We start from the raw sequence: 21512 nt of genomic DNA, 5'->3' as shown, positions 1-21512 counted from the left end.
GTCCCCCCCCAATAATCTGAGGCCAAATGCTTTGCTCCGGACCACCAGTCTCTCCTGCTCAGAAAGCCTTCAATGAGGCTTGGCCATCCAAGCCTTATTCAGTCTGTCCCCGGCTCCAGCTTCATGGCCCACCCCAGCCCCTCTCCCCGCCACCAAGCGCGCAGACACAGCCTGGCCTTTCCCGCTCTCCCTTCTCCCCTTTCTGCCCTCAAGTCTCAACTCCTCCATGAGACCTTCACCTCACCATCACACCCCCTCTGGACTTGGCAGCTGGTGCGCAGAGGGCCCTGCACACACAAGATACTCAAAAAATTACCCAGATAAGGAATCTGAGCATCTACTATGTGCAGGGCTCTGTGCTATGTACCAGGGACACGGCAGTGAGTAAATGCACATTTTTGTGTTGTTTCCTGAAGTTAACATTCTGATACCCGTTGATTCTTTGCTATAGCATTCTGGTGTTTCTTGTCTGGCACTCTTTATTCCTTCAGGTCATTGTATATCGTGCCCTTATTTTAATTTCCAACTCCTAGAGGACAGTAATCTGTGTCACTTTTGTTGCCTAGAGTATATGCAAAGCTAGTAAATATGGCCGAAGGGGAATGGATTAACCACAACATCCACTGGAATAAGAATCAGAAAGATCCAGACATCTGTCAAACCCACGTGAGAGGTTCCTGCTGTCTGCTGAATTAACTTGCAATATGACTGACATATTTCATATTTAAATATTTCAAGTGCTAGATGGGAAAGAGCAACCCTCAACCCTGCCCTGGACGGTGTTCCATAAATCGCAGGAATCAAACTGGAGATGCCAACTAACGAGGCGGCTAGGCTCTAAGCCCCTGGTTCCAAATCCCAGTACTGCTGTTTGTACCTGTATGACTGGCCCCAGATACATCCATTCCCTGAGCCTCAGTCTTCTCATCTGGAAAAGGGGGGCGAAAATAACTGTCCCGACGTCAAAGGACTACCGTGGGAATGAAAGGAGAGAATCCAGGTAAAGAGCTTAGCACAACGGGGCACACAAAATTCACTCCGTTCGTGAGAGCTGCTGTTCTTCATACTGTTGGTGCAGCCCCTGGAGGCATGAGCCCCGTGGTGGGAACATGCAGATAGCCGGTCCCCTGAGCTCCACCCTGGCCTTACTCCTGTGACCCACATGGTATGCTTGCCACGTTACCCACGTGGCAAAGGAATCTGCAGATATAAGTAATGATGTTGCAGACTCCTCAGGTGACCTAGAAACAGAGAGGTTATCTGGGTGGGCCTGACCTAATCACAGGAACTCTTTACAGCAGAGTTTTCTCCATCGGATCACAGAAGTGGATGCCAGAGATTTCCAGCAGGAGAGGATTTGATATCCCCACTTCGGGTCTGGAGATGGAGGGGGCCATGTGGCACAAAATGTGGCAGCTTCTAGGAGCCGAGATCAGCATCCAGATGACAGCCAGAGAGGACAGGGGGACTTGAGTCCTACAACCACCAGGAACTCAACTGTGCCAACAACCTGAATGGCCAGGAAGCAGACTCTCCCCCAGGGCCTCAGGGTAAGAACTCAGTCAATACACTGACCTTGGACTTCTGGTCCAAGACCCTAAGCAGAGAACCCAGTCCAGCCAGCTCATGCTTCTGCCCTACAGCACTATGAGCTAATAAATAGGTACAGCTTAAGCCACTAAGTTTGTGGTGATTTGTTACGCAGCAACAGGATCTAATATAAGCCCTGCTTGGCCTCAAACCATAATGCATATAGAGGAAAAACATACCAGGTGCTTGTCCAAAGGGTCTGGGACCATCTTACCCGTGTCTACTCCTAGCACTTAGCAGTGCAGGTATCATATAGAAGGTTCACCAAAAATACGTTCACCGAAAATAATGTCAACTTCCGGGGCACTCAGGAACAGAATGGCTTAGCTGGTTAGCTTCAGTCCCATGACCAGCCAGTTACAAGGTGTTCAGGTGCAATTATCTGGGCAAAACCCAGCACAGGCCTTTTCTTGGCCTAGAGGAGAACTCCAGACACGGCAAGAGGTCAGAGGAAGCCACTCAGCAACCAGGGGAGGTAGGCGTCCACGTGCAAAGGGTCTTGCTTTACACACCACCCGACCGTGCTGTGGCCCCCGCCTCAGCCTGCGGCAGCTTCCCACAACTTGACTGGCCAACCAAACCTTGACATTTTGCTTGTAATTGTACCTTCCAGTAAAAAGTCCTGGTCGGAGTGGTAAAAATAGCAGTGGAGGCTTCCTGCAGCACAGACTCCAGTCTGTCTCAGGGCCTGAAAGGAAACCTGGTGATCTGGTCTCACGCTAGCTCCGGGAAACGCCCGCGAGCTGGGCTCAGGCTGACAGCAGGTGGCACCCAGCGAGGGCAGCCCACTCGTGCCGCTGCCCCCGGTGGACCACCCTCAAATCAGCTCCCAAGATGCTCCCCTCACTCCCTTCATGAAAATCCCAACCTTCAGCATCAGGGGATGTCTGAGAAATGTACAAACTTGCCAGCAGCCAGGCTCCCCAGCCTCCTCCCCTCCTGCTCACTAGCTGCAGAAGGACAGAGAGGGGAGGTCCCCTACCAAGGCCCTTTGGGGGTCCCACGGTCCCCTTGCGCATCTGCTCTTTATTACCCTCTCCCATGTCTGTCTACCTCCCTCTCTGTGGCCTCCTGTCCCCTACAGCTGTCCTAACCAGGTCGAGTACTGGGGGGATAGTCGAAGTCTCCACCAGGGCTTACGTCATCCCCAGGGCAGCAGGGCTCAGGCCAGCCTGGATGCTGCCCCTTGAGCAGAGGAGGTGAGGTATTACAGCCCACTTGGGGAATGACAGGAGAGCCTGGCTAAGGTGTCCCCACGTACCGGAATCCCGGCAGTCATGAATTCCTCCAGGGGCCCAGGATATAGGGCTGCCAGCCTCCTGGGTCCCCCAACATAGGGCCTGATGCCACCCAGGAACCACATGGGAGTGGTTTTCCCTGGCCCCAGACTCCTCCTTTCCTTTTCTACCAATCTCCAGAGCTTCCCCATCCTTCTGTCTCCGAATCAAGTACAAGGGCCCTTTTGTCGATCTTTTGCTTGTTTTAAAGCCTCCTGTTATAGGAAAACAGACAAGGACCCCCAAAGTAATAAACATGGGAATCCATAAAGTTCTAAGAGCTCTAGCCTTTGGTCTAACCAGCAGCTAAATAGAGGGATCAGCCTGTGGTGACCAATGCCCCTCTCAGAGCCTTTTTATGGATGGGGTAGAGATCTTTCTCTACCCTCCTGGCTCATTCCTTCATTCCTGCAGGTGAGACAGGGAGGAACACACCTACTCGGCTAGCCCTCTGACTTCTCTCTCAGGCCAGGTGAGGGATGCCAGGCAGACGTCTCACCTAATGCCACCCCAGCCCCTCCCCTAGACACACTGGCCGTTCAGAAATACTCGGATTCACTCACATGTTCTGAGCTTCAAATATCGGGCTCTCACTAGTAAAACCCATGATGTTTGCAGAACTTTTCAGCATCAAATGAACTTTCAGGAATGTTTTCCCATGCGCCACAAGCAATGCACAGCAGCCTGGCAGGGGGCAGGGCAGGGATTAAAAGGGCCTCATTTTACAGATGAAGCTTCGCTGGAGGTCAGGAGACCAGTCAGAGACAGAGCCAGCAACTGCTAAACCTCGATATTCTGGAAAAAAACAAAGATGGATGAAAACAGAAAGAGGAAGCCTGGATAAACTGGATCACTTTTTTTGTTTGTTTGTTTGCTTGTTTTAAAGGAATAATGAGATCTTTACCCCCTTCCCCCCCATCACATGAGCTAAGAGTGACAATGTGGAAAATATCAAGTATTATCATTATGGGTGAGGGTGTGGGCAAATGAGCTCCCAGACACCATCGGTGGGTGAGTGAGCTGCCTAAGTCTTTGGGAAAGGCATTCAGCTTTGACAATGAACATTTAAAAATCAGAAAGATGCACGATCCAGCACATACACGACTTTTTGGATTGTATGAAGGGGGATGGATCAGATAGGACCTAACGGTCTCCCCCAGAGAGGCTGAGATGAAAGCTGGTGACCGGGCCACACGGGAGTGTCATGCAGCTGTAAGATGGGCAGGAGCGCCACCACACACTGGGCCACAAACCCAGAAAGAGGGCGGCCAGAGGATATGCACCAAACCATCGACAGATACCAAGGACGAGGGGGACTTCCAGGCCATGCTGCATTTTCTCTCACGTTGTCCGTTTATAAAGGAATCTACTGATGTGTTATCGAAGTTAAAGGAAACAATTAAACAACTTAAAGGAACGTGTTTTCCTTGGCCTCCCTGGGAACCAGAAGATTACAGCGGGTGATGGCTGCCGCTATCTCTGGCTAGATCCCCCTCCGCGGCCCATGCTGTTCCCAGACTGTCCATTCGCTTGCTCCCTGCCTTGCATGCCCTTCCTCAGATCTTCCCATGGGAGCCCCAGTCCAGTCTTGCAGGTCTTGGCTCAAAGGTCACCAGCCCAGAGAGGCCTTCTTTAGGCCCCCTCAGTCCCCCACCTTGACCTTTTCCTCCTCATCCACTAATGGCAGTTGTATTTATTTTGTCTATCTGGCCCCCGTGGAATAGGGGCTCCAGGAGGGTGGGGACCTTGCCTCGTTTTCTGCTGCATCCCAGAGCCTGGTAGAGAACAGATGGCAAAAAATATTCATTGGGCCCATTTGGAATGGAGATGCTAGAAACGGTCTACTTCCTCACCTCTCCAATGGGGAAACTGAGGCAGACTCTTGACATGCCACTCACTCTTTAGCAGTGTGCCACAACGACCCAACTACCTGTCTGCCTCACACATCAGAGGCCGAACTTCCAAGAAAGGACTCTCTTTGAACGTGACTTCTTTTTCCCAGTTTCTAGTCCAGGATGAGCCATTCAGAAGATGCTAAATAAGAGCTTGCTGCATGAATGGAGCTGTCCTGCTTTCTCCCTTGGATTTTCAAAGCTGTGAACAAGAAGAGGCATTCACAGGTTAAGGGACTCGCGGCCCAGGGTCTCACAAACCTGGCTAGCATGCAGCAGAACTTGAACCCTGGATGCTGGATTTAATGGCTTTCTAGAAAAAGAGCTCCTGTGTCTCTTGGCCCTCGCTCCTGCCCACACAAATCTGGCCTGGCCAACTGTAAACCTGGCAGGCAGCTCATCCTGGAACTGAGTGAGCAAAGCTCCTCTTATCGTAATTAGGGAATTAATTACATTCACCCTAGATTGATCTGTGGTCAGCCTCTCCTTGGGGGCCCAACGAGAACAGGCAGAAAATAAGCAAGGCTTTTTGTTTCTATCCTATCCCTGCATCCTACTCTGATGGACTGGCTGACAGAAGGTATCTTCTTGGCAGGCAGAGGTGGGTGGGAAGTGACACCCAAGACGAACGTGGTCCTCCCTCTGGCAACAAAGACACGGTTCTCCCACGGCCCTGCTCAGCCCCCGCCTTCTTGCGGGAGGAGCGATCCAACTGGTCTTGCAGGCACCTCCTTGGCAAAGTCTGGTGTGTAGGAGGCTCACGTCCTCCTGTCCCCCTGGGCTCCCTCACGATCCCTACCAATCTTGGGAGATTTGTGCCCATCTCTCTTCTTGGAAGTGGCCCTGGGGACACCTGTGGGCTAGGTCCCACCCTTTCCATCTTGGGATTGGGGCGGGGGTGTCAGCCTAAGTGCTCCCACACCTGCCAGAGCAACCTTGGGAAGTCAGTCATCCACATGCCACCTTCCTTTGGGCCCAGCTTTGTTCTTCTTTGACCCAGTCCTCTGCCGTCACTAGCCCCTCATCCATGGGCACCAGTGCCCGCAGGCCCTTTACACCTGGGCCCTGGACTCCAAGGCAGTGGGCGGAGGCAGGGAGCCGAGGGAGGCCTGAGAAACTGGAAAGTCTGACTCAGTTTCCACTCACCAAGAAAGGAAAGAAAATTGGGAGCTTGCCTACTGTATACTTTTCTCGTTCTACAGGAGGGAAAATTAGGGCCCAGAGAGGGAAAGCGACCTACCCAGAGCCCCACAGCACACACCAGAGGCAGAGCAGGAAGTCTAGACTCCTCACTTCCAATTTGCCCCTCCACACTCCACTGGCTGCTCTCTCTCTCTTCCTGCCCAAGAGGGCTAGGCAAATAACTCAAGCCTATAAAACTACATGACATCAGAGGATGCAAGGACTTCTGGGATTTTATAGCAAAACATCTAATAGAAGCATTGTACAGAAGAGCATCCACACATGTTAGAGAAGAGCAAGTTGAGGCCCATAAAGGTAAGGGGACCTACATGGCATCACACACACAGAGGCACAGCAGGACTTTCAGACCCCCCCACTTAAGCGCTCTTTCTGCCAACAGGTTCCAGATGTGAGCGCTCCAACTGTTGTAGGATGGTGAAGAGGTGGAGTTGGCCTTGGGCCTCAGTCACATTGCAACAAAGTATGGCCCAGAGAGCCTCTTCCAGACTCCGTATACATCGCAGGGTGCAAGAGACCACTGTGAGGAAATATGGTGAAATTCGCCAACTAAACTGGATTTCTCAGGTCGCAGAGCCAGCGCTTTGAAGAACAGGTCAATGAGTCACACATGCCTACCTCTGTTCCTCCAAAGGGCAAGGACAGGGCTTAGAAGGAAAGGTCCAGCAATGAGAAAGAACAGAGTCTCCTGGCACCAGAGGGAGGGGAAAGGGGTGGATGGAGGTGGCTGAGGCCCAAGAGATCACAAACACACGAGCAGCATCTGAATTCAAGTCTGGTTCCCGAGCCCGTGCTCTTTTCCCCAATCTTGTGCTTGAAGAGACTTAATAGGAAGCCCTCCCATCTTTGAGCTCTCTCTCTGCTCCCACCATCCCCATCCTCACAGCCTAGGGACCTGGAGTCAGTCTCGCAAGGCAAGTGCCTGCAGGTGACAGGTATCAGCTTTCGTGAATTTTTGATGCTCAGGGGCCAGGTGGTCCAGGAACAAGGCTGGAACCTGCTGTGGAGGCTGGGCTGGATTCAATCACCCGGGGAAAGACCCAGATTACTAAGGGGGAAAGCCCTACTGGGATGAGGTGAGTAAAAGCTGTGGATGCACATGTGGGCCCCCCCCCCCAAGCTGTCCCAACTAAGTGTTTTCTGGCTGGGAAAATGCTTCAATAGCTCTGGTTGCCTGAGGCAATTCAATTATGAAATTTACCACATCAGATGAAAACCATCAGCTCAATCAGCCAATTCATTTTCGTCTGGCCACTCTGTTTCCTCCTCCCAATTCTGTCCGCCCCTCCCTGGCCAGGCCACATCCACACTGCAGGCTGCTCCAGATGGATGAGGGCTTAGACGATGGTTGGTCTTCGGGGCCGGTGGGGTGGCTTTTCCCAGGACCCCCTGAGCAGAGAGGCTGCAACCAGAAGCTATCCCTCTTCCTGGAGACTCCGGGGGCTGCTGACTCCACAGTCTCAGATGAACCCTTCTATCACCTCCCATCTGCATGCTCCCTGACCTCAACCTGCACCTGGCGTCTGGGAGAAGTGCGGGCGGGTGGTGGGAGAAGGCCGCTGCCTGGGGCTCGGAATCAGTGCTCTGCCATGCCACTCTCATCTTTACTTTGTCAAGGCATCATGGCTCCAAAAAGCCTTTGCCACCTGTTCCCCTCAGCTCCCCTTGCTGCCTCTATCACTGGGGTACTGTGCACACACCTGTGTGTCCATGTGGCAGGGCCCCTATCCACGTGCCAGCACACCCCTGTCTAGGAGCTCCCAGAAGACAGGGCCCTGATCAAGACCCTTCAGACAAAGACTCAATTAGTCAATTAACAAATGAATGAACAAACCACTCACTAAATAACACTCCTTCCCCAGCCCCCTTGTGCATCAGAGTGGCAGAAGGGAAGAAGCCAGCCGGCTTTTGCTGCAGGCCACGAAGTCCCAGGCCTGGGTAATCTTCCTCGTCTTCCTACTCTCCTCTGCCCACACTGGGTGCCCAGAGGTTTGAGAGGCTTTTAAGGAGCATCAGGCTGCAGAAGCTGCCTCGGATGCTGAGTGTGCAGCTCACCCACAGCTCCTCTCTCTGCACCACAAACATAAATCCAGCTGCAGCCCCAGCCCCAGGATGAAGGTTTCTACCATTTCTCTCTACCTTCCTTTTAACAACCTCCCTGGAGTCACTTCCTGACAAATGGAATGACTCAAACCAAGAGAGCTGCCAGACCCAGAGGTCTGACTCCATCACCCTCCTCAGGCACAGCATGGGGACCCCAGGACCCCTGGTCTCAGAAGGATACCAAATCGGCCCCCAGTGGGGTGGACCTTATATCCTACTCCCCACTCGCCCCCAGCCCCCAAATGTAAGTCTTTACCAACAGCCCCTAGGAATCCTAAGAGCACACCCGGGCCCACTGAGCATCAGTCCCACCTATGAAGGGGGAGACACAGGTCCAGGGTCCCAAAGGGCCTGACCCCACATCACTGTCACCATAGCCTGGTCTATGATAAGAACGGGGGGTTCCTGCCTCCTCCCCCAGTGCCACCCGCAACTTCACTCTTCACATGGCCAGAGTGAAACCAGAAGGCCCAGACACCTGGTGTTCTCCGCCCTGACTCACCAGGGAGGGCCAAAGCTCAGGGAGCCTTTCCCCTGCTCAAAGCAAGTCGGCAGGACCCAAGAGTGCCCAGCTTAAACCTGCAGGGGCCTGGGTTGCCCTCCACCCCAATCCCTTTGATCAGGTCTCTAGAAAGACTTTTCTTTGCACAAGAGAGTGATCCTGCCCCCTGGGGACTTTGAAGCAGCAGTACAAAAAAATGTACGGTGCCCCTGGGGGTACAGTCTCTCAAAGGAAAAGCTTCTCAAGCAACCAGAGGAGGAAAAGAAGGAGGGGAGGGCGTGCCCAAAAGGGGTCGAGGAGCCAGGGCAGGATGTGGGGAAGAGGACTGCCGGGCTGGAGAAGGCTCGCTCTGGACCTGCTAGGGTGGCGCCCCCTCGACGGGCAGGTGGGTGGGGCCTAACAGCGTGTGACCACTGCTCCGCTGCTCCACAGCTCTCTAAACAGAGACGAGGGGCCCCGTCAGGCGGGACGTGGACGGCCGGGGGCACCGGGGCGGCGGACGCGGGCCGGGCTCGCGGGGACGACACTGCCCTGGTTAACCCCCCCGGCCCTCGCTCCGCACGAGGCAGGCGGCCATCTGGCCCTCGGCGTCAAGTGCGCGGGGACTTCGCCTAGCCCGGGCGCGGAGCCCGGCCGCTCACATCCTCCAACACAGCAGCCTCCTCTTTCCAGGATCGATAGTAATTTTTTAAAAAGAGAGCCTGCAGACTCAATGAATCAACCACTCCCGGGGGAAAAGAGTTGTAGCTCCCGCGCGCAACATCCATTTGCAAAAACAATTCATTCCCTCGCCCGGAGCTCTCTGCAAATACCCTCGCCGGGTCCCCAGGCACGCGCGGGGCGGGAGCAGGCGCGCGGACTGGAGAGGAGGTGGCCGACTCCAGTCCCCTCCCTCCGCACCATTGTCCCCGACTCCAGCCCCCAAGACCCCGCGGCGGTCGGGGCGGTCCGGGAACCCGAGCACCGCGGCGCTGCTCCCGGGACACGCGCCCCCGCGGGAGCTCTCTCAGCCGTGGGCTCCCACGGTGGGGCGCGCAGGTCCCCACCCGGGGGCGGAGTGACAAGTGCCAGCCCAGAGGTCGGGGCGCGCGGCTAGAGCGGCCCGAGGCCGGCGCCCCCAGCCCAGCCCGGCTTCACCACTCACCGCTCGGGGCGCCGCCGCCCGCCGCGCTAGTCGCCCCGGGTCCGCCGCCGCGCTCAGAGGCCCCGCGCAAGGCTCCACAGCCCGGGCCGCCGCCGCCGCCGCCGCCGCCGCCGCTGCCGCCGCTCCCCTCCCCCGGCTCGCCACCGCCGGAGCGCGCTGCCGCTGCGGTACAGCCCGGGCGCCGCCAACAAACTAGTTTCTCAGGCCTTCCCGCCCCGCCTCCCGGCGCGGAGCCAATCAGAAGCGGCGCCTCTGTGACGGATGGGCGGCCAAACCCGTAGTTCAGCCCGCAGCGGGAGAAGGGGGTGGGCGCCCAGGCCGCGCCGGCTCCGCGAGGGGGCGGGGCGGGGAGAGGAAAAAGACTTTGACCAGATTCTTAAAGGGACAGGCGCCTGCCCGCCCTCCCCCCCCCCCCCCGCGGCCGAAGTTTAGGAACAAAACCCTCCGGTGTTCTAGAGCTTTCCGAGGGAGGGAACTTTGTAGATTGCAAATGCCTCTTCTCTACCGGGTGTGCGGAGCTACACTTTTACTTGTGGAAGTGTTAGGGAAACTCTTTCGTTTTACTCTGGGCTTATTTCAATGTTTGGGATTTTCTGCAGCCACTAAACCCCATTGAGTACTTGGAATATGTATTTTTCAGGGACTTCAGCTCTCCAACCCATACCATTTCTCACTAAGTTCTTTATGTAAGCCAGGCTTCAAATATTCATTCATTCATTCATTCATCCATCCATCCATTTATTAATTCATTCCACAAACGTTTGCTTCACGCCTGTTCGATATGCTTGTTTCTGAACGGGAGAAATGATCTATAATTTCTATGTCTTGTCTTTTAGTTTTGCATTTCATTCCACGACTTCAGGTTGCTGTGCGTCTAATTTCTTCATCTGTAACGCGGTGGGTAAAAAAGTCCTATTTCCGGAATTAAAGAACACGAACTCCTATGACAAGGTAAGTGTGCAATAAATGTCATTTCTCTCTTCTACTGAAAATTGATAATAAGATAGGTTACTTAAGGATACGAAAAGCCCCGGTAAAGTGAAAGTCCCAACTGCTGTAGGAGCCCATTATGGGGCGGGGAGAATTCCCAGGAGGCTGAGGTCACACCTGACGGGAGGTCTGAGGAAGGTTTATAGAGGGGGAGGGGAGCACACAGAAGATTTGGAAGAGGGGTGGGATTTTGACTGGCGGAAGCTGGGAAGGAGAGCCCTGCCTAGAGAGCTGTTTGGACAAAAGAGATTTCGGGGTGCAAGGTAGCAGCAGGGAAGACATCTGGGGGAAACTATATGTTGCAGACAGAGAGGACAGCAGAGGAAACCTGATCTGGATTTGGATCCTGGCTCTACCCTCAGGAGCTGGAGAGGGCTGGAGGCAGATTGCTCAGCCTCCGATTCTTACTGGTGAAGGGAGGATTCTAGAACTTATGGCAGGGTTACTGTAAAGATTAAATAAGAGAGCATATGTAATGGGCCTGGCACCTAGTCAGTGCTCAGTAGAGGTTTGTGTCTCTGTTTGGCCTAGATCTGGAGAGGGTTAAGACAGGAGGGTTCTGGTATTTAAGAGCAGTGTTGGCCAGAGGTAAGAAGTTGGCTAAGTGTACTGTTAAGGTGCCTCCAAGGGAAAAAGGAGGCATCAAAATAATTGGCCAATTAGAGAAATGACACAGATCACATTTGTAGTTTTAGCATCCCGCCAATTTTCTAGAGCTAGAGTATTTATATAATTGTTGGTTGGAGGAAGCTCCACATACAAAATGGATTCCTAGCAAGCTCATAACCATTGTTTATTATTCCATTCGGGTTCTCTGAGAGTTTATAAGTGCCAAGCATCTAAAATCGAGTCTGCTGACGTGGGTGGAATTAGAGGGTATTATGCTAAGCGAAATAAGTCAATCAGAGAAAGACAATTATCATATGATCTCACTGATATAGAGGAATTTGAGAAGCAAGACAGAGGATCATAAGGGAAAGGGAGGGAAAAATGAAACAAGATGAAACCAGAGAGGGAGACAAACAATAAGAAACTCTTAATCTCAGGAAACAAACTGAGGTTGCTGGAGTGGAGGGGGGTGGGAGGGATAGGGTGGCTGGGTGATGGAGATTGGGGAGAGTATGTGCTATGATGAGCACTGTGAATTGTGTAAGACTGATGAATCACAGACCTGTACCCTTGAAACAGATAATACACTATATGTTAATTTAAAAAAAAAAGAAATACAAAAAATAAAATTGAATTTGCATTATCATTCTCCCCCTCCTCAACTCCACAGCTTAAATTAGGTACTGGAATATATTAAAATCAAATGCCAGCATTGGAACGAAATCAGACCAAGAACACGTGTTGAGTTATTGAATTTAGATATGATTTGAGAGGAAAAGAGGAGATGAAGCTTGCTTTGCCATCTGTCTCAGTCCTCACTCTGGACCCAGGAGCATAACCACCTTCAAGCACCACCATCAGTGAGGTGGGGAGGGGGGCCTGGTTCTGATGTCCAGCCGGTGTGTGGCTGCTAACGTATTTATTCCGGATAGCCATCTTTGAAGTGGATGTCTCTGCCTTCAAAGCGAGAAAAGAGAAAACCCAACTGTCAGGGCTGACACTACAGCTGACCCTACCCGCGTGTTGTAATGACCCACTTATGACCTGTTAGTCCACCCCACCGCACAGGGAGTTCTGGGAGAGCAGGGAGCATGACTTCTCTGAATCCTTGCTTCCTCTCACAAGTCGTCTACACAGTTTTGAAATCCTATGAACAAATCTCATATCAGTTAGAATTAGCTTTTGGTACATGTGACAGAAAACCCAAAATAACTGTGAATTTTAAAAAGACGGAAATTTGTTTCTTGCTCATGCAAAATAAATCTGAAGTTAAGTAATCCGGAACTGGTAGGCAACTCCACATTATCAAGCACATGAGCTATATTTCTACCCCGCCAACCTTAATGCTTCATTTTCCAGTTGCCTCATGTTCCAAGATGGATGCTGGAAATCCAGCCATAACATCCACATTTCAGAGGCAGGAGGGGATAGAGTAGAAGAGCAGATGTGTACCTCCCAACCGTGTTAGCTCCATTTAAGCAGAAGTCCCACAAGCACTTCCATTTACGTTTGAGCGTATTGCCTCTCAAAACAGAGTCAGGGGTCTTTTACCAAGAAAGAAAAGAGGGAATAGGTTCTTCATGTCAAGGGACAGTTCCAGCCGACACCTTTTTCTTTTTCTCCTGTCGTTGTCATCTGTCCAGTCTTCTGGTGGCTCAGAATCTAAAGTCTTAGAAATTCTGAGATGATGTGCAGAATGCAATGCAAACTTGTTAATAGGCAATTGAACTCTTGGTTCTTCTGTCTTTGGGATGTTCCTTTTCAGTTTCCTCTGCTGACTCCCCCTTACTTCCCAGATGACCAGGTATTGGAGTCACCTCCAGAAGATAAGACCTCTTCTCTACCTACATTCATACTCTAGGTGATTTCATGTGCCTTCTGTTCGTGTGAACTCTGGGATCTTCCAAATCTGTACTCCCACCCCAACTTCTCCATAACTCCTGGCCCACAGGTACAACTGCTTACTCGATGTCTCGGCTTGGATGTCTAGGGGCACCTCACCCTAACATGCCCCCGCTGAGCTCCTGCTACACTACCTTGCAAAACATACCCTGCTCCTCCTGTCAATTTCCAATGTTATGGTTGGAATGGCCCTTGTGGCAAGATACCCTTCAGCCACAACCATCAGGAAACTTTGAAAACCTGAGTTTATTACTTGCAAAACATGGAAATTACACAGCACCCTTGGGGCCACACAGAGAGGTTGCAGGTAGAGAGAGAGTGTGAGTGCAAGGAAGCATGGGGGTTCTGTGTTTATTGGGGTCCAGGGTGGCGGCCTGGGGTTTCATGGGCTCACTTTTATTGGTAAGTTCCAAACATAAAAGCTGGAATTTAAAGAGCAGGAAGAGAAAAAAGAAGTGGCCCAAATGGTCAGTTACTGAAACCAACCAAGATCTCCAAAACAAAGGAGCCTCAGTGAGGTGGGGAGGGGGGCCTGGTTCTGATGTCCAGCCGGTGTGTGGCTGCCGACGTATTTTTTCTGGATAGCCATCTTTGAAGTGGATGTCTCTGCCTTCAAAGCGAGAAAAGAGAAAACCCAACTGTCAGGGCTGACACTACAGCAACTCAGTCTTTTGCTCAAATAAAAAGTCTTGGCACCATCCTCCCTTACTCACCTCCAATCCTTGTCCAGTTTGGGCGAGACGGTCTCACCACGTTCCCGGCCACCACCAGGCTGCTCCAAACTGTTATCTCTTCCCTGGATCATCAGAACCACCACCCGGCTCTCTGCTTCCCTTCTGGCCTCCTAGAGTCCATTCTCAACACCGCAGCCAGAGGGAGCTTAACGACAGGATGGATGTGTTGTGGCTGTCCTCCCTTCACCATCCTCGTGTCTCAGAGTGAAGGCCAGAGTCCTTATGTTGGCCTGACCTGATCCGGCCTGGACCACCTCTCCCACATCATCTTCCACCTCCCTGTCCTCACTTGCTCTGCCCTGGAACCCCTGACCCCATGACCAGGCCTCAGACAAGCCAAACCCATTCCCACTGCGGGGCCCCTGCCTTTGCTGGCTCTACCCGGAAAGCTCTCCCCCACCCCGATGGCCACACGGTTCACCCCCTTGTTTCTTTAAGTTTCTGCTCAGATTAGTTACCTGACCGCATAGGCCGCCCTGGCCACCTCTATAACGTCACCATATTCCCCACCCTGGGGATCCCTGGCCTTACTCCCCAGTACTTATTTCTACCTGAAATTTTATGTATATATTTATATATTTAGGAGGGTAGGGGAAAGCAGGAAGCATCCCTGACATCTAGAAGCGACCCTGCAGGGACAGTTAGGCCTCAGTGTTCTCCTGTTGAACATAAAGAATTTCACAGAACATCGGCATCAGACAAGGGCCACTCTTGACCATGGTCGGTCAAGACAAAAGCAAGACCACTCCATAATCATGTCTGAACACAGCAAATAATAAGCATTGTCCCCAGTCACAAAATCCCAACCATCCACCTCTCCTAGCTAATATGAGTGCCGTTTATTAATTACAGCTTTGACCTTGATCTGGTCTCCTTTTTTTGGATACGATTTATGGAGATACCCTATCATAACATACTCATCCCTGCTTTCTCCAGCACCCAATCTAGAGCAAACCCCCACTTCCTTGGGCCCTTTCCCAAACCACCCACCCAATGTCTAAATCCTATGCAGGTTCTTCTAACACCCTTGTACCAGGGTGTGTGGTCTGTGTCCTTACGACAAATAATAAACCCAACTTGTTCGTCTCCAGGTGTTCCCAGATGACAATACAAACCCACACACACTGAAAGTACAAATACATACACACCCATTTTATTTGGCCTGGCGATTGGCTGTTCGCTCTCCCAGAGTATAAGTTCCATGCGGGCAGGGGCCTTGGCTTGCTGTTCCATGTATAGACCTAGAACAGTGTCTGGCACATGGTGGGCTCTCCACGAATATTTATTCCATGAATGGGGAATGAATTGCATGTAGCTTCAGGTGCAGCGTCAGCCACCGTTCAGTCGGTGGTTTCTGATCTCAGTGTTGGATACATTCGACCAGGTCTTCAATTTGGGGTCAAGCTCCCTACAGACGGAACTCCTGGTGTGATGGGGCTGCCCAGGGCAGGGCTGTGGCAAGATATGGCTTTGTCAGCTTCGGCTCCCAAGGGAGGGGCTGGGTGTTGATGATTGCCCTTCTTGGGGAGCAGCTGGGATCAAGGTCACTGATGAGTCACCGCTTGGGCTCTGGGTGCATAAATGAGCAGGGCAGGGCTGGGTCTGGCAGAGACAGAGGCTGTGGAAGGCGGACGGTGTCCTGCCTTCACCTGGTGGCAGTGTGGGGACTGTATGAGGAAGAAGTCCTTCTGAGCTGTCTGCTCCTTCCATCCCCAGGAGTGGGAGCCACTTGGTGGCGGTCTCCCTTCAGCAGTCCCCATGAAGCCCCTTCCCCCAAATGTACTCTCCCCGTACGATCAAAAAGGCCACAGTGTAGACCTTTACTTGCTATCAAAAGCATACTCACGCTTCCATGCCTTACAGGGCATACTCGTGCTATGGGAAGGCCAAAGGGGTGACCGTGTCCGTCTGCGGGTCACAGAGACACCAGGGAGGAGCCTGCAATGTCCAGGGCCCGGCCTGTGATGTCAGCAGCGGCTGAGGAGCTGGACCGAGGGGGTGGGAGTGAGCTGCAGGAAGGAAGATAAGAGAACATCACGGAACAAATGCCTCCTTTTAGAAATGTGGGCTGGGGCCTGTCCCACTCCCTTCCTTCCCAGGAACCAGAAAGCAAAACACAGTATGGAACAATGGTTAATAAACAACCGTTGAAACGCAAAGCAGTGGGTATCGTGGGCTATCTTTGGAGCCCCAAGTGGGAAAAAAATCAGAAAGTGTGCTTGTAAAAGCATGTATGTAGATGAAGACACCGTGTGAGGACATTCAGAAAAGGGACTCAGTGGTCCTCCCGGGGGGTGGGGGGGACAGGTGGTGGGGCCCGTGAGGGACAGAGGTGGAGACAGCCCTGGATAGTTGGACTGTTTGATTTCTGAGCTGTGGGCATCTATTGCTTCACCAGAAAAGAATTTAAAAACAAAGTCAGAAGCTTAAAAAATGAAATCCTATGCAGACTAGGGTGGGAAAAAGGGAAGGTTAAAGGAGATTTGTACTCTGTCTACGTGGTCTAGAGTTTTAGAAAAATATAATCCAATTTTCTCTGTATAATTAAAAAATCATGTTTAATACAGGAAGGGAGTCAGGGAGGGAAGAGAGAATGGCATTTGGAGACAGCCCGAACAACCTGGGTTTACATTCTGGCTTTGCCACTTACTGGGTGACTATGAGCAGGTTATTCTGCCTCTCTGAGCCTCCATTTCTCCATCAGCAAAATAGGAAGGATAGTAAGAGTAATATCGTAGTTTCAACTTTATAGGATTCTTGAGACGGTTAAATTAAGACAAAATAATCTGTGTAGAGCACTTAGCCCAGAGACTTGGACCTAATAAACCCTAAAAATAGTCGCAGCACTAGCCACAGCTGCAAGTAAATGTCTGTAAAGGGCCAGGGAATGTCCCTGGGTTACTTAGCATAAGTGCTCAATTAATTATAATTATTATTTGGGAATATCATCCTAACTTTGGAGATGTGCTCTGGTAACTCCCCAGAAGGGTTGGGGGCAGGAGCCTTGTACCTCTCACTTGCCACCCCAAAAAATCTGTCCCATTAGGGGTCTGATCCCTCCAGTTGGTTGTGGGGGAGTGGCCTCCAGCCCTGAGGCCCTCTCCCTGGCATCCATGAAAGCTGCGAGGAACATAGGAACGTAGCCAGGACAGGACTGCAGGATTCCTGGGCCTGGCTCCAGAAGAGCTTCTCCAGGGAAATCCACAGTGTGCCCTGTGCAATTTTGTTGCATGCTCAAATGGCTCCATGCATAACTGAGTGGGAGTGACACCTAGGAGTTGTTTAAAGGCCAGAGGCTTTGTTCGTTGATGTGTTGTTTTCAAAATGTTTATCAAATGCTCAGCATGTTCTAGGCACAATGCTGTGAGATGAGTTAGTTCCTGAGGGAGATGGGGCTCAGAGGTGAATAAATTGTCATCTTATTCTTTAAAAGAAAACAAATCATGCCCAATAGGGCAGAAGATACAGGAACTGCAAAATGACACTAAGAATGCTGTAGAGATTTGGATATAATGTTGTGACAGAGCAGGGGAAAGATGAGTTTTGGAGGCGTTTGCCCTGGGCCCCTGCTGGGTGAGTTGAGTTTAACGGGGCAGAGAAAGCATTCCACGGTGAAAACAAAGAGCTGGCGTGGGAAAATTGCAGGGACAGCTAGCAGAAAAGAAGAGATGCCCTTGGGAGGACTATGGGGGTATAGGGGGTGGGGAGTGGGGGGTGATGGGAGAGGTGAGAAGACTAAAAAGATAATAAATGACTGACTCCTGGTTATTGTCCTGCTGCAGACCCTACCCAGGCCCATAATATAACAGGCCTTCCCATCACATGAAGAACCACTTGAGCAGATAAACTGTTAATGTTTATTCATACAAAGGGTTACAGCACAGCAATGAGGTATCTTTATGTGTTAACAAGGACACATCTTGAAAACAGTGGTGTTGAGTGAGAAAAGCAATTTGCAAATGGATACAAAGAGTACCATCACATTTATGTACATTGTAAAATCTTACAAAGCAATGCTATGAAGTACATGCTGTTTGCAGATCGTTGTTTATATTGTATAAATGTAAAAACACAATGTATGCATACACATGACATGCTGCAGTATAACAAAATACTTTGGGAACTTCAATGGTATTGAAGATTTTCTGGGAAAATACAGGTTGTCAAAGCTACCTCAAAGATACGTGAAAGACAAGAAGGGCTCAATGACCTATTTTACAAGTTATTGATAAAAGGGTCAATCCACCAGGAAGACATAATGATTCTAAATATGTGTGCACCAAACAATAGAGCCTCAAAATACATGACGGAAAAACCGAGAGATCTGAAAGGAGAAATAGATAAATCTACCATCTTGGTTAGGGACCTCAACACTCCCCTCTCCGAGAGAGCAACTGATAGAACTACTGGACACGACCTCAGCAAGGATGTAGAAGATCCTAACGGCACAATCCACCAACAGCCTCTCGTTCACATTTATAAAACACTCCATCTGACAACAGAATAGATATTCTCTTTCAGGTGCCCATGAGACATTCACTAGCACGGATAATATCTTGGACCGTAAAACAAATGTCAACTAAAAAGAGAAATTGAAATCATACAGAGTGTGTTCTCTGACCATAATGGAATCAAAGTAGAAATCAATAACAGAAAGACAAATAAAATCTCTAAACATGTAGGAATTAAACAACACACTTTTAAATAATCCATGGGTCGAGAGGGAAGTCTCAAAAGAAATTAAACAAAGCAAAACAACACAACACAATCAATCTCCACAAGATATCTGCCAAGCCGATACAATATTAAAAGCCACAGAAGTTCAATTCCCTGCAAAACCTGTTGTAAACACAGAACCCAAGGTCTTCACAAGATCCTGTTCGGCATACTTAAAAGAGGACTGATTTGTGATGTGCCAGCAAGAAAGTGACCCCAATTTTCTCCCTCACAGAAGAAAAACAGGAAACGTACATATAGCTGGCGGACGACGTTCCCTACACCCCCTTCTTCCAACATAATTTCTTACTGACTTTCCTCCACAATTGGCAGGATGTCTGAGCATGATGTCTCGGATGTACACCTGAGTTTGGAAGCATTTCTCTATGTTTTCTTTTTTTATATAGGACGTGGTTGAGAACCATCTGCCACCGAAGTTATTCATCATTTGTATAAGGGTGGGTCATGGGGGCGCCTGGGTAGGCTCAGTCGTTGGGCATCTGCCTTCGGCTTGGGTCGTGATCCCGGGGTCCTGGGATCGAGCCCCGCATCGGGCTCTCTGCTCCATGGGAAGCCTGCTTCTCCCTCTCCCAGTCCCCCTGCTTGTGTTCCCTCTCTCGCTGTCAAATAAATAAAATCTTTAAAAAATAATAATAATAATAAGAGTGGGTCATGGGCAATGAATCATGTACACTTCTGATATTAAAAATGACACAGAACAGAATGTCAACAAAAAGACAACATATCCCAGTATGTGGGATGCAGCGAGAGCAGAGTTGAGGGGGGAGACTGGTAGCACTAACTGCTGACATTCAACATGAGAAAGAGTCTCAAGTTAATAACCCAAGTTCCTGCCTGAAGGGATTAAGAGAAGAAGAGCAGAAAAAAATTCACAGCAAGGAGGAGGAAGGAAGGAATACAGACAAGAGAAGAAATCAATAAAATGGAAAATAGGGAAACAATAGAGAAAATTGGTGGAACAAAAATCTGGTTCTTGAAAAAAAAATCAGTAAAATTGATAAGCCTCTAGTAAGACTGACAAACAAAAAGAGAGAAGACACATGGGGCACCTGGGTGGCTCGGTTAAGCGGCTGCCTTCTGCTCAGGTCATGATCTTAGGGTCCTGGGATCGAGCCCCACGTCAGGCTCCCTGCTCAGCGGAGAGCATGCTTCTTCTTCTCCCTCTCCTTGCTGTTCTGCCTACTTGTGCTCTCTCTCTGTCAAATAAATAAATAAAATCTTTTTTAAAAAAAAAAGAGAGAGAAGACACAAACTATCAATAGCAAGAATGAAATAGGGGACATTGCCACAGATTCTGTTGATCTTTTAACATACAAGAGAGTAAAAAACTCATTTCTTTCTTTCTTTCTTTTTTTTTTTTAATAACAAAGATCAGTGTGGCATGTTCCAGAAATAATTAAAGGAAGGAAATAATAATCACAGAATTGCAATGCTTGTTTGCCAGGCTCCAGAATTATAATTTTTTAAAAAATCACTGATACCGTGTTTACAGGGTACACATCTGGATGTGTCCTGTGAACACAAATTAAAAAAACATTTTTTAAAAGATATTATTTTTAAGTAATCTCTACACCCGATGTGGGACTTGAACTTAGAACCCTGAGATCAAGCGTCACATGCTTGTCCAACTGAGTTAGCCAGGTGTCCCTACACATTTTATTTTATTTTTTTAAAGATTTTATTTATTTATTTTAGAGAGAGAGAGCGGAGAGAGAGGGAGAGAGAGAATCTCAAGCAGACTCCGCGCTGAGCGTGGAGCCTGATGTGGGGCTTGATCCCAGGACCCTGAGCTGAAAGCAAGAGTTGGATGCCCAACTGACTGAGCCACCCAGGCACCCCTACAGGTTTTAATTTTTAATATCAAACAATTCCAAAATAAAAACAAATTTGAATAATGGCAGTGCCATATAGTACAAGACATTTTTTGGCTACATTTTAAACTGCATTCCATGGGGCACCTGGGTGGTTCAGTTGGTTGGGCGTCTGCCTTCAGCTCAGGTCATGATCCCAGGGTCCTGGGATTGAGCCCTGTGTCGGGCTCCCTGCTCAGTGGGGAGTCTGCTTCTCCCTCTCCCTCTGCCATCCCCCTGTTGTGCCCTCTCTCACTCTCTCTCTCAAATAAATAAATAAAATCTTAAAAAAACCCACTGCATTCCAGTCTATGATTCTTTTGTAACATACAATAGAGTAACAAAATCTTTCTCTTTTTTAAAAATTGGGGAGGGCTGTAGATCTTTTACTACAAAGATAATAGGGGTATACTATGAATAACTATACAGTGATAAATTTGACAACTTAGAAGAAATGGACCATTTCCTCAAATACCACAGACTACCAAACTCAACCAAGGTGAAATAGTCAATCCGAGTCATCCTATAGCCATGAGAGAAACTGAATTAGTAATTTTAAAACTCCCAGAAAAAAAAGTCTCTAATCTCATATAGTTTCACTGGAGAATTCTACCAAACATTTAAAGAAGAATTAATGCCAATTCCACATAATTTCTTCAGAAAACAGAAGAGACGGGATCACCTCCCAATTTATTTTATGAAGTTATTATTACCCTGATGCCAAAAGCAGTACAAAAAAAAAAAAAAAAAGGAAATTGTAGACCAATATCTCATGAACTCAGAAACAAAACTCTCCAGGGGCGCCTGGGTGGCTCAGTCGTTAAGTGTCTGCCTTCGGCTCAGGTCATGATCCCAGGGTCTTGGGATCGAGCCCCGCATCAGGGTCTTGGGATCGAGCCCTGCATCAGGCTCCCTGCTCCGTGGGAAGCCTGCTTCTCCCTCTCCCACTCCCCCTGCTTGTGTTCCCTCTCTCGCTGTGTCT

At 49.9% G+C, this 21512-nt stretch overlaps 1 protein-coding gene and 1 long non-coding RNA gene across 5 annotated transcripts in view; both read right to left on the bottom strand.

Annotated features, from left to right (window-relative positions):
• Window positions 1-9869, bottom strand: part of KLHL25 (kelch like family member 25) — a 33348-nt gene extending 23479 nt beyond the window's left edge. Inside the window, exon 1 of one of the 2 annotated variants that reach the window (XM_036118368.2) lies at window positions 9709-9869. Coding sequence is in view for 1 of the 2 variants with exons in the window: in XM_078078907.1 (XP_077935033.1) it covers window positions 4798-4814 (17 nt within the window). In the remaining variant the exon portion in view is untranslated. Of the gene's footprint in view, window positions 1-4797; window positions 4962-9708 lie in introns of those variants that run through there. The other variant, XM_078078907.1, reaches the window with a different exon arrangement.
• A 3568-nt stretch (window positions 9870-13437) lies between these two features.
• Window positions 13438-15924, bottom strand: LOC118552109 (uncharacterized). 3 transcript variants are annotated; one of them, XR_004925366.2, is made up of 4 exons: window positions 15790-15924; window positions 15092-15610; window positions 13923-14088; window positions 13438-13819 (listed from the first exon to the last, which is right to left on the bottom strand). It is a non-coding gene; the product is annotated as an uncharacterized LOC118552109 (long non-coding RNA). The 3 variants fall into 3 exon arrangements; XR_013450095.1 differs by having other exon boundaries at window positions 15092-15395; window positions 15790-15916; XR_004925365.2 differs by lacking the exon at window positions 15790-15924 and having other exon boundaries at window positions 15092-15761.
• Between the last annotated feature and the right edge of the window lie 5588 nt (window positions 15925-21512).

This window comes from Halichoerus grypus, chromosome 8 (assembly GCF_964656455.1).
Source record: "Halichoerus grypus chromosome 8, mHalGry1.hap1.1, whole genome shotgun sequence".
Taxonomy (NCBI): Eukaryota; Metazoa; Chordata; class Mammalia; order Carnivora; family Phocidae; genus Halichoerus; species Halichoerus grypus.
The sequence above is the reverse complement of the archived record's forward strand: the minus strand, read 5'-3'. Positions and strand labels throughout refer to the sequence as shown.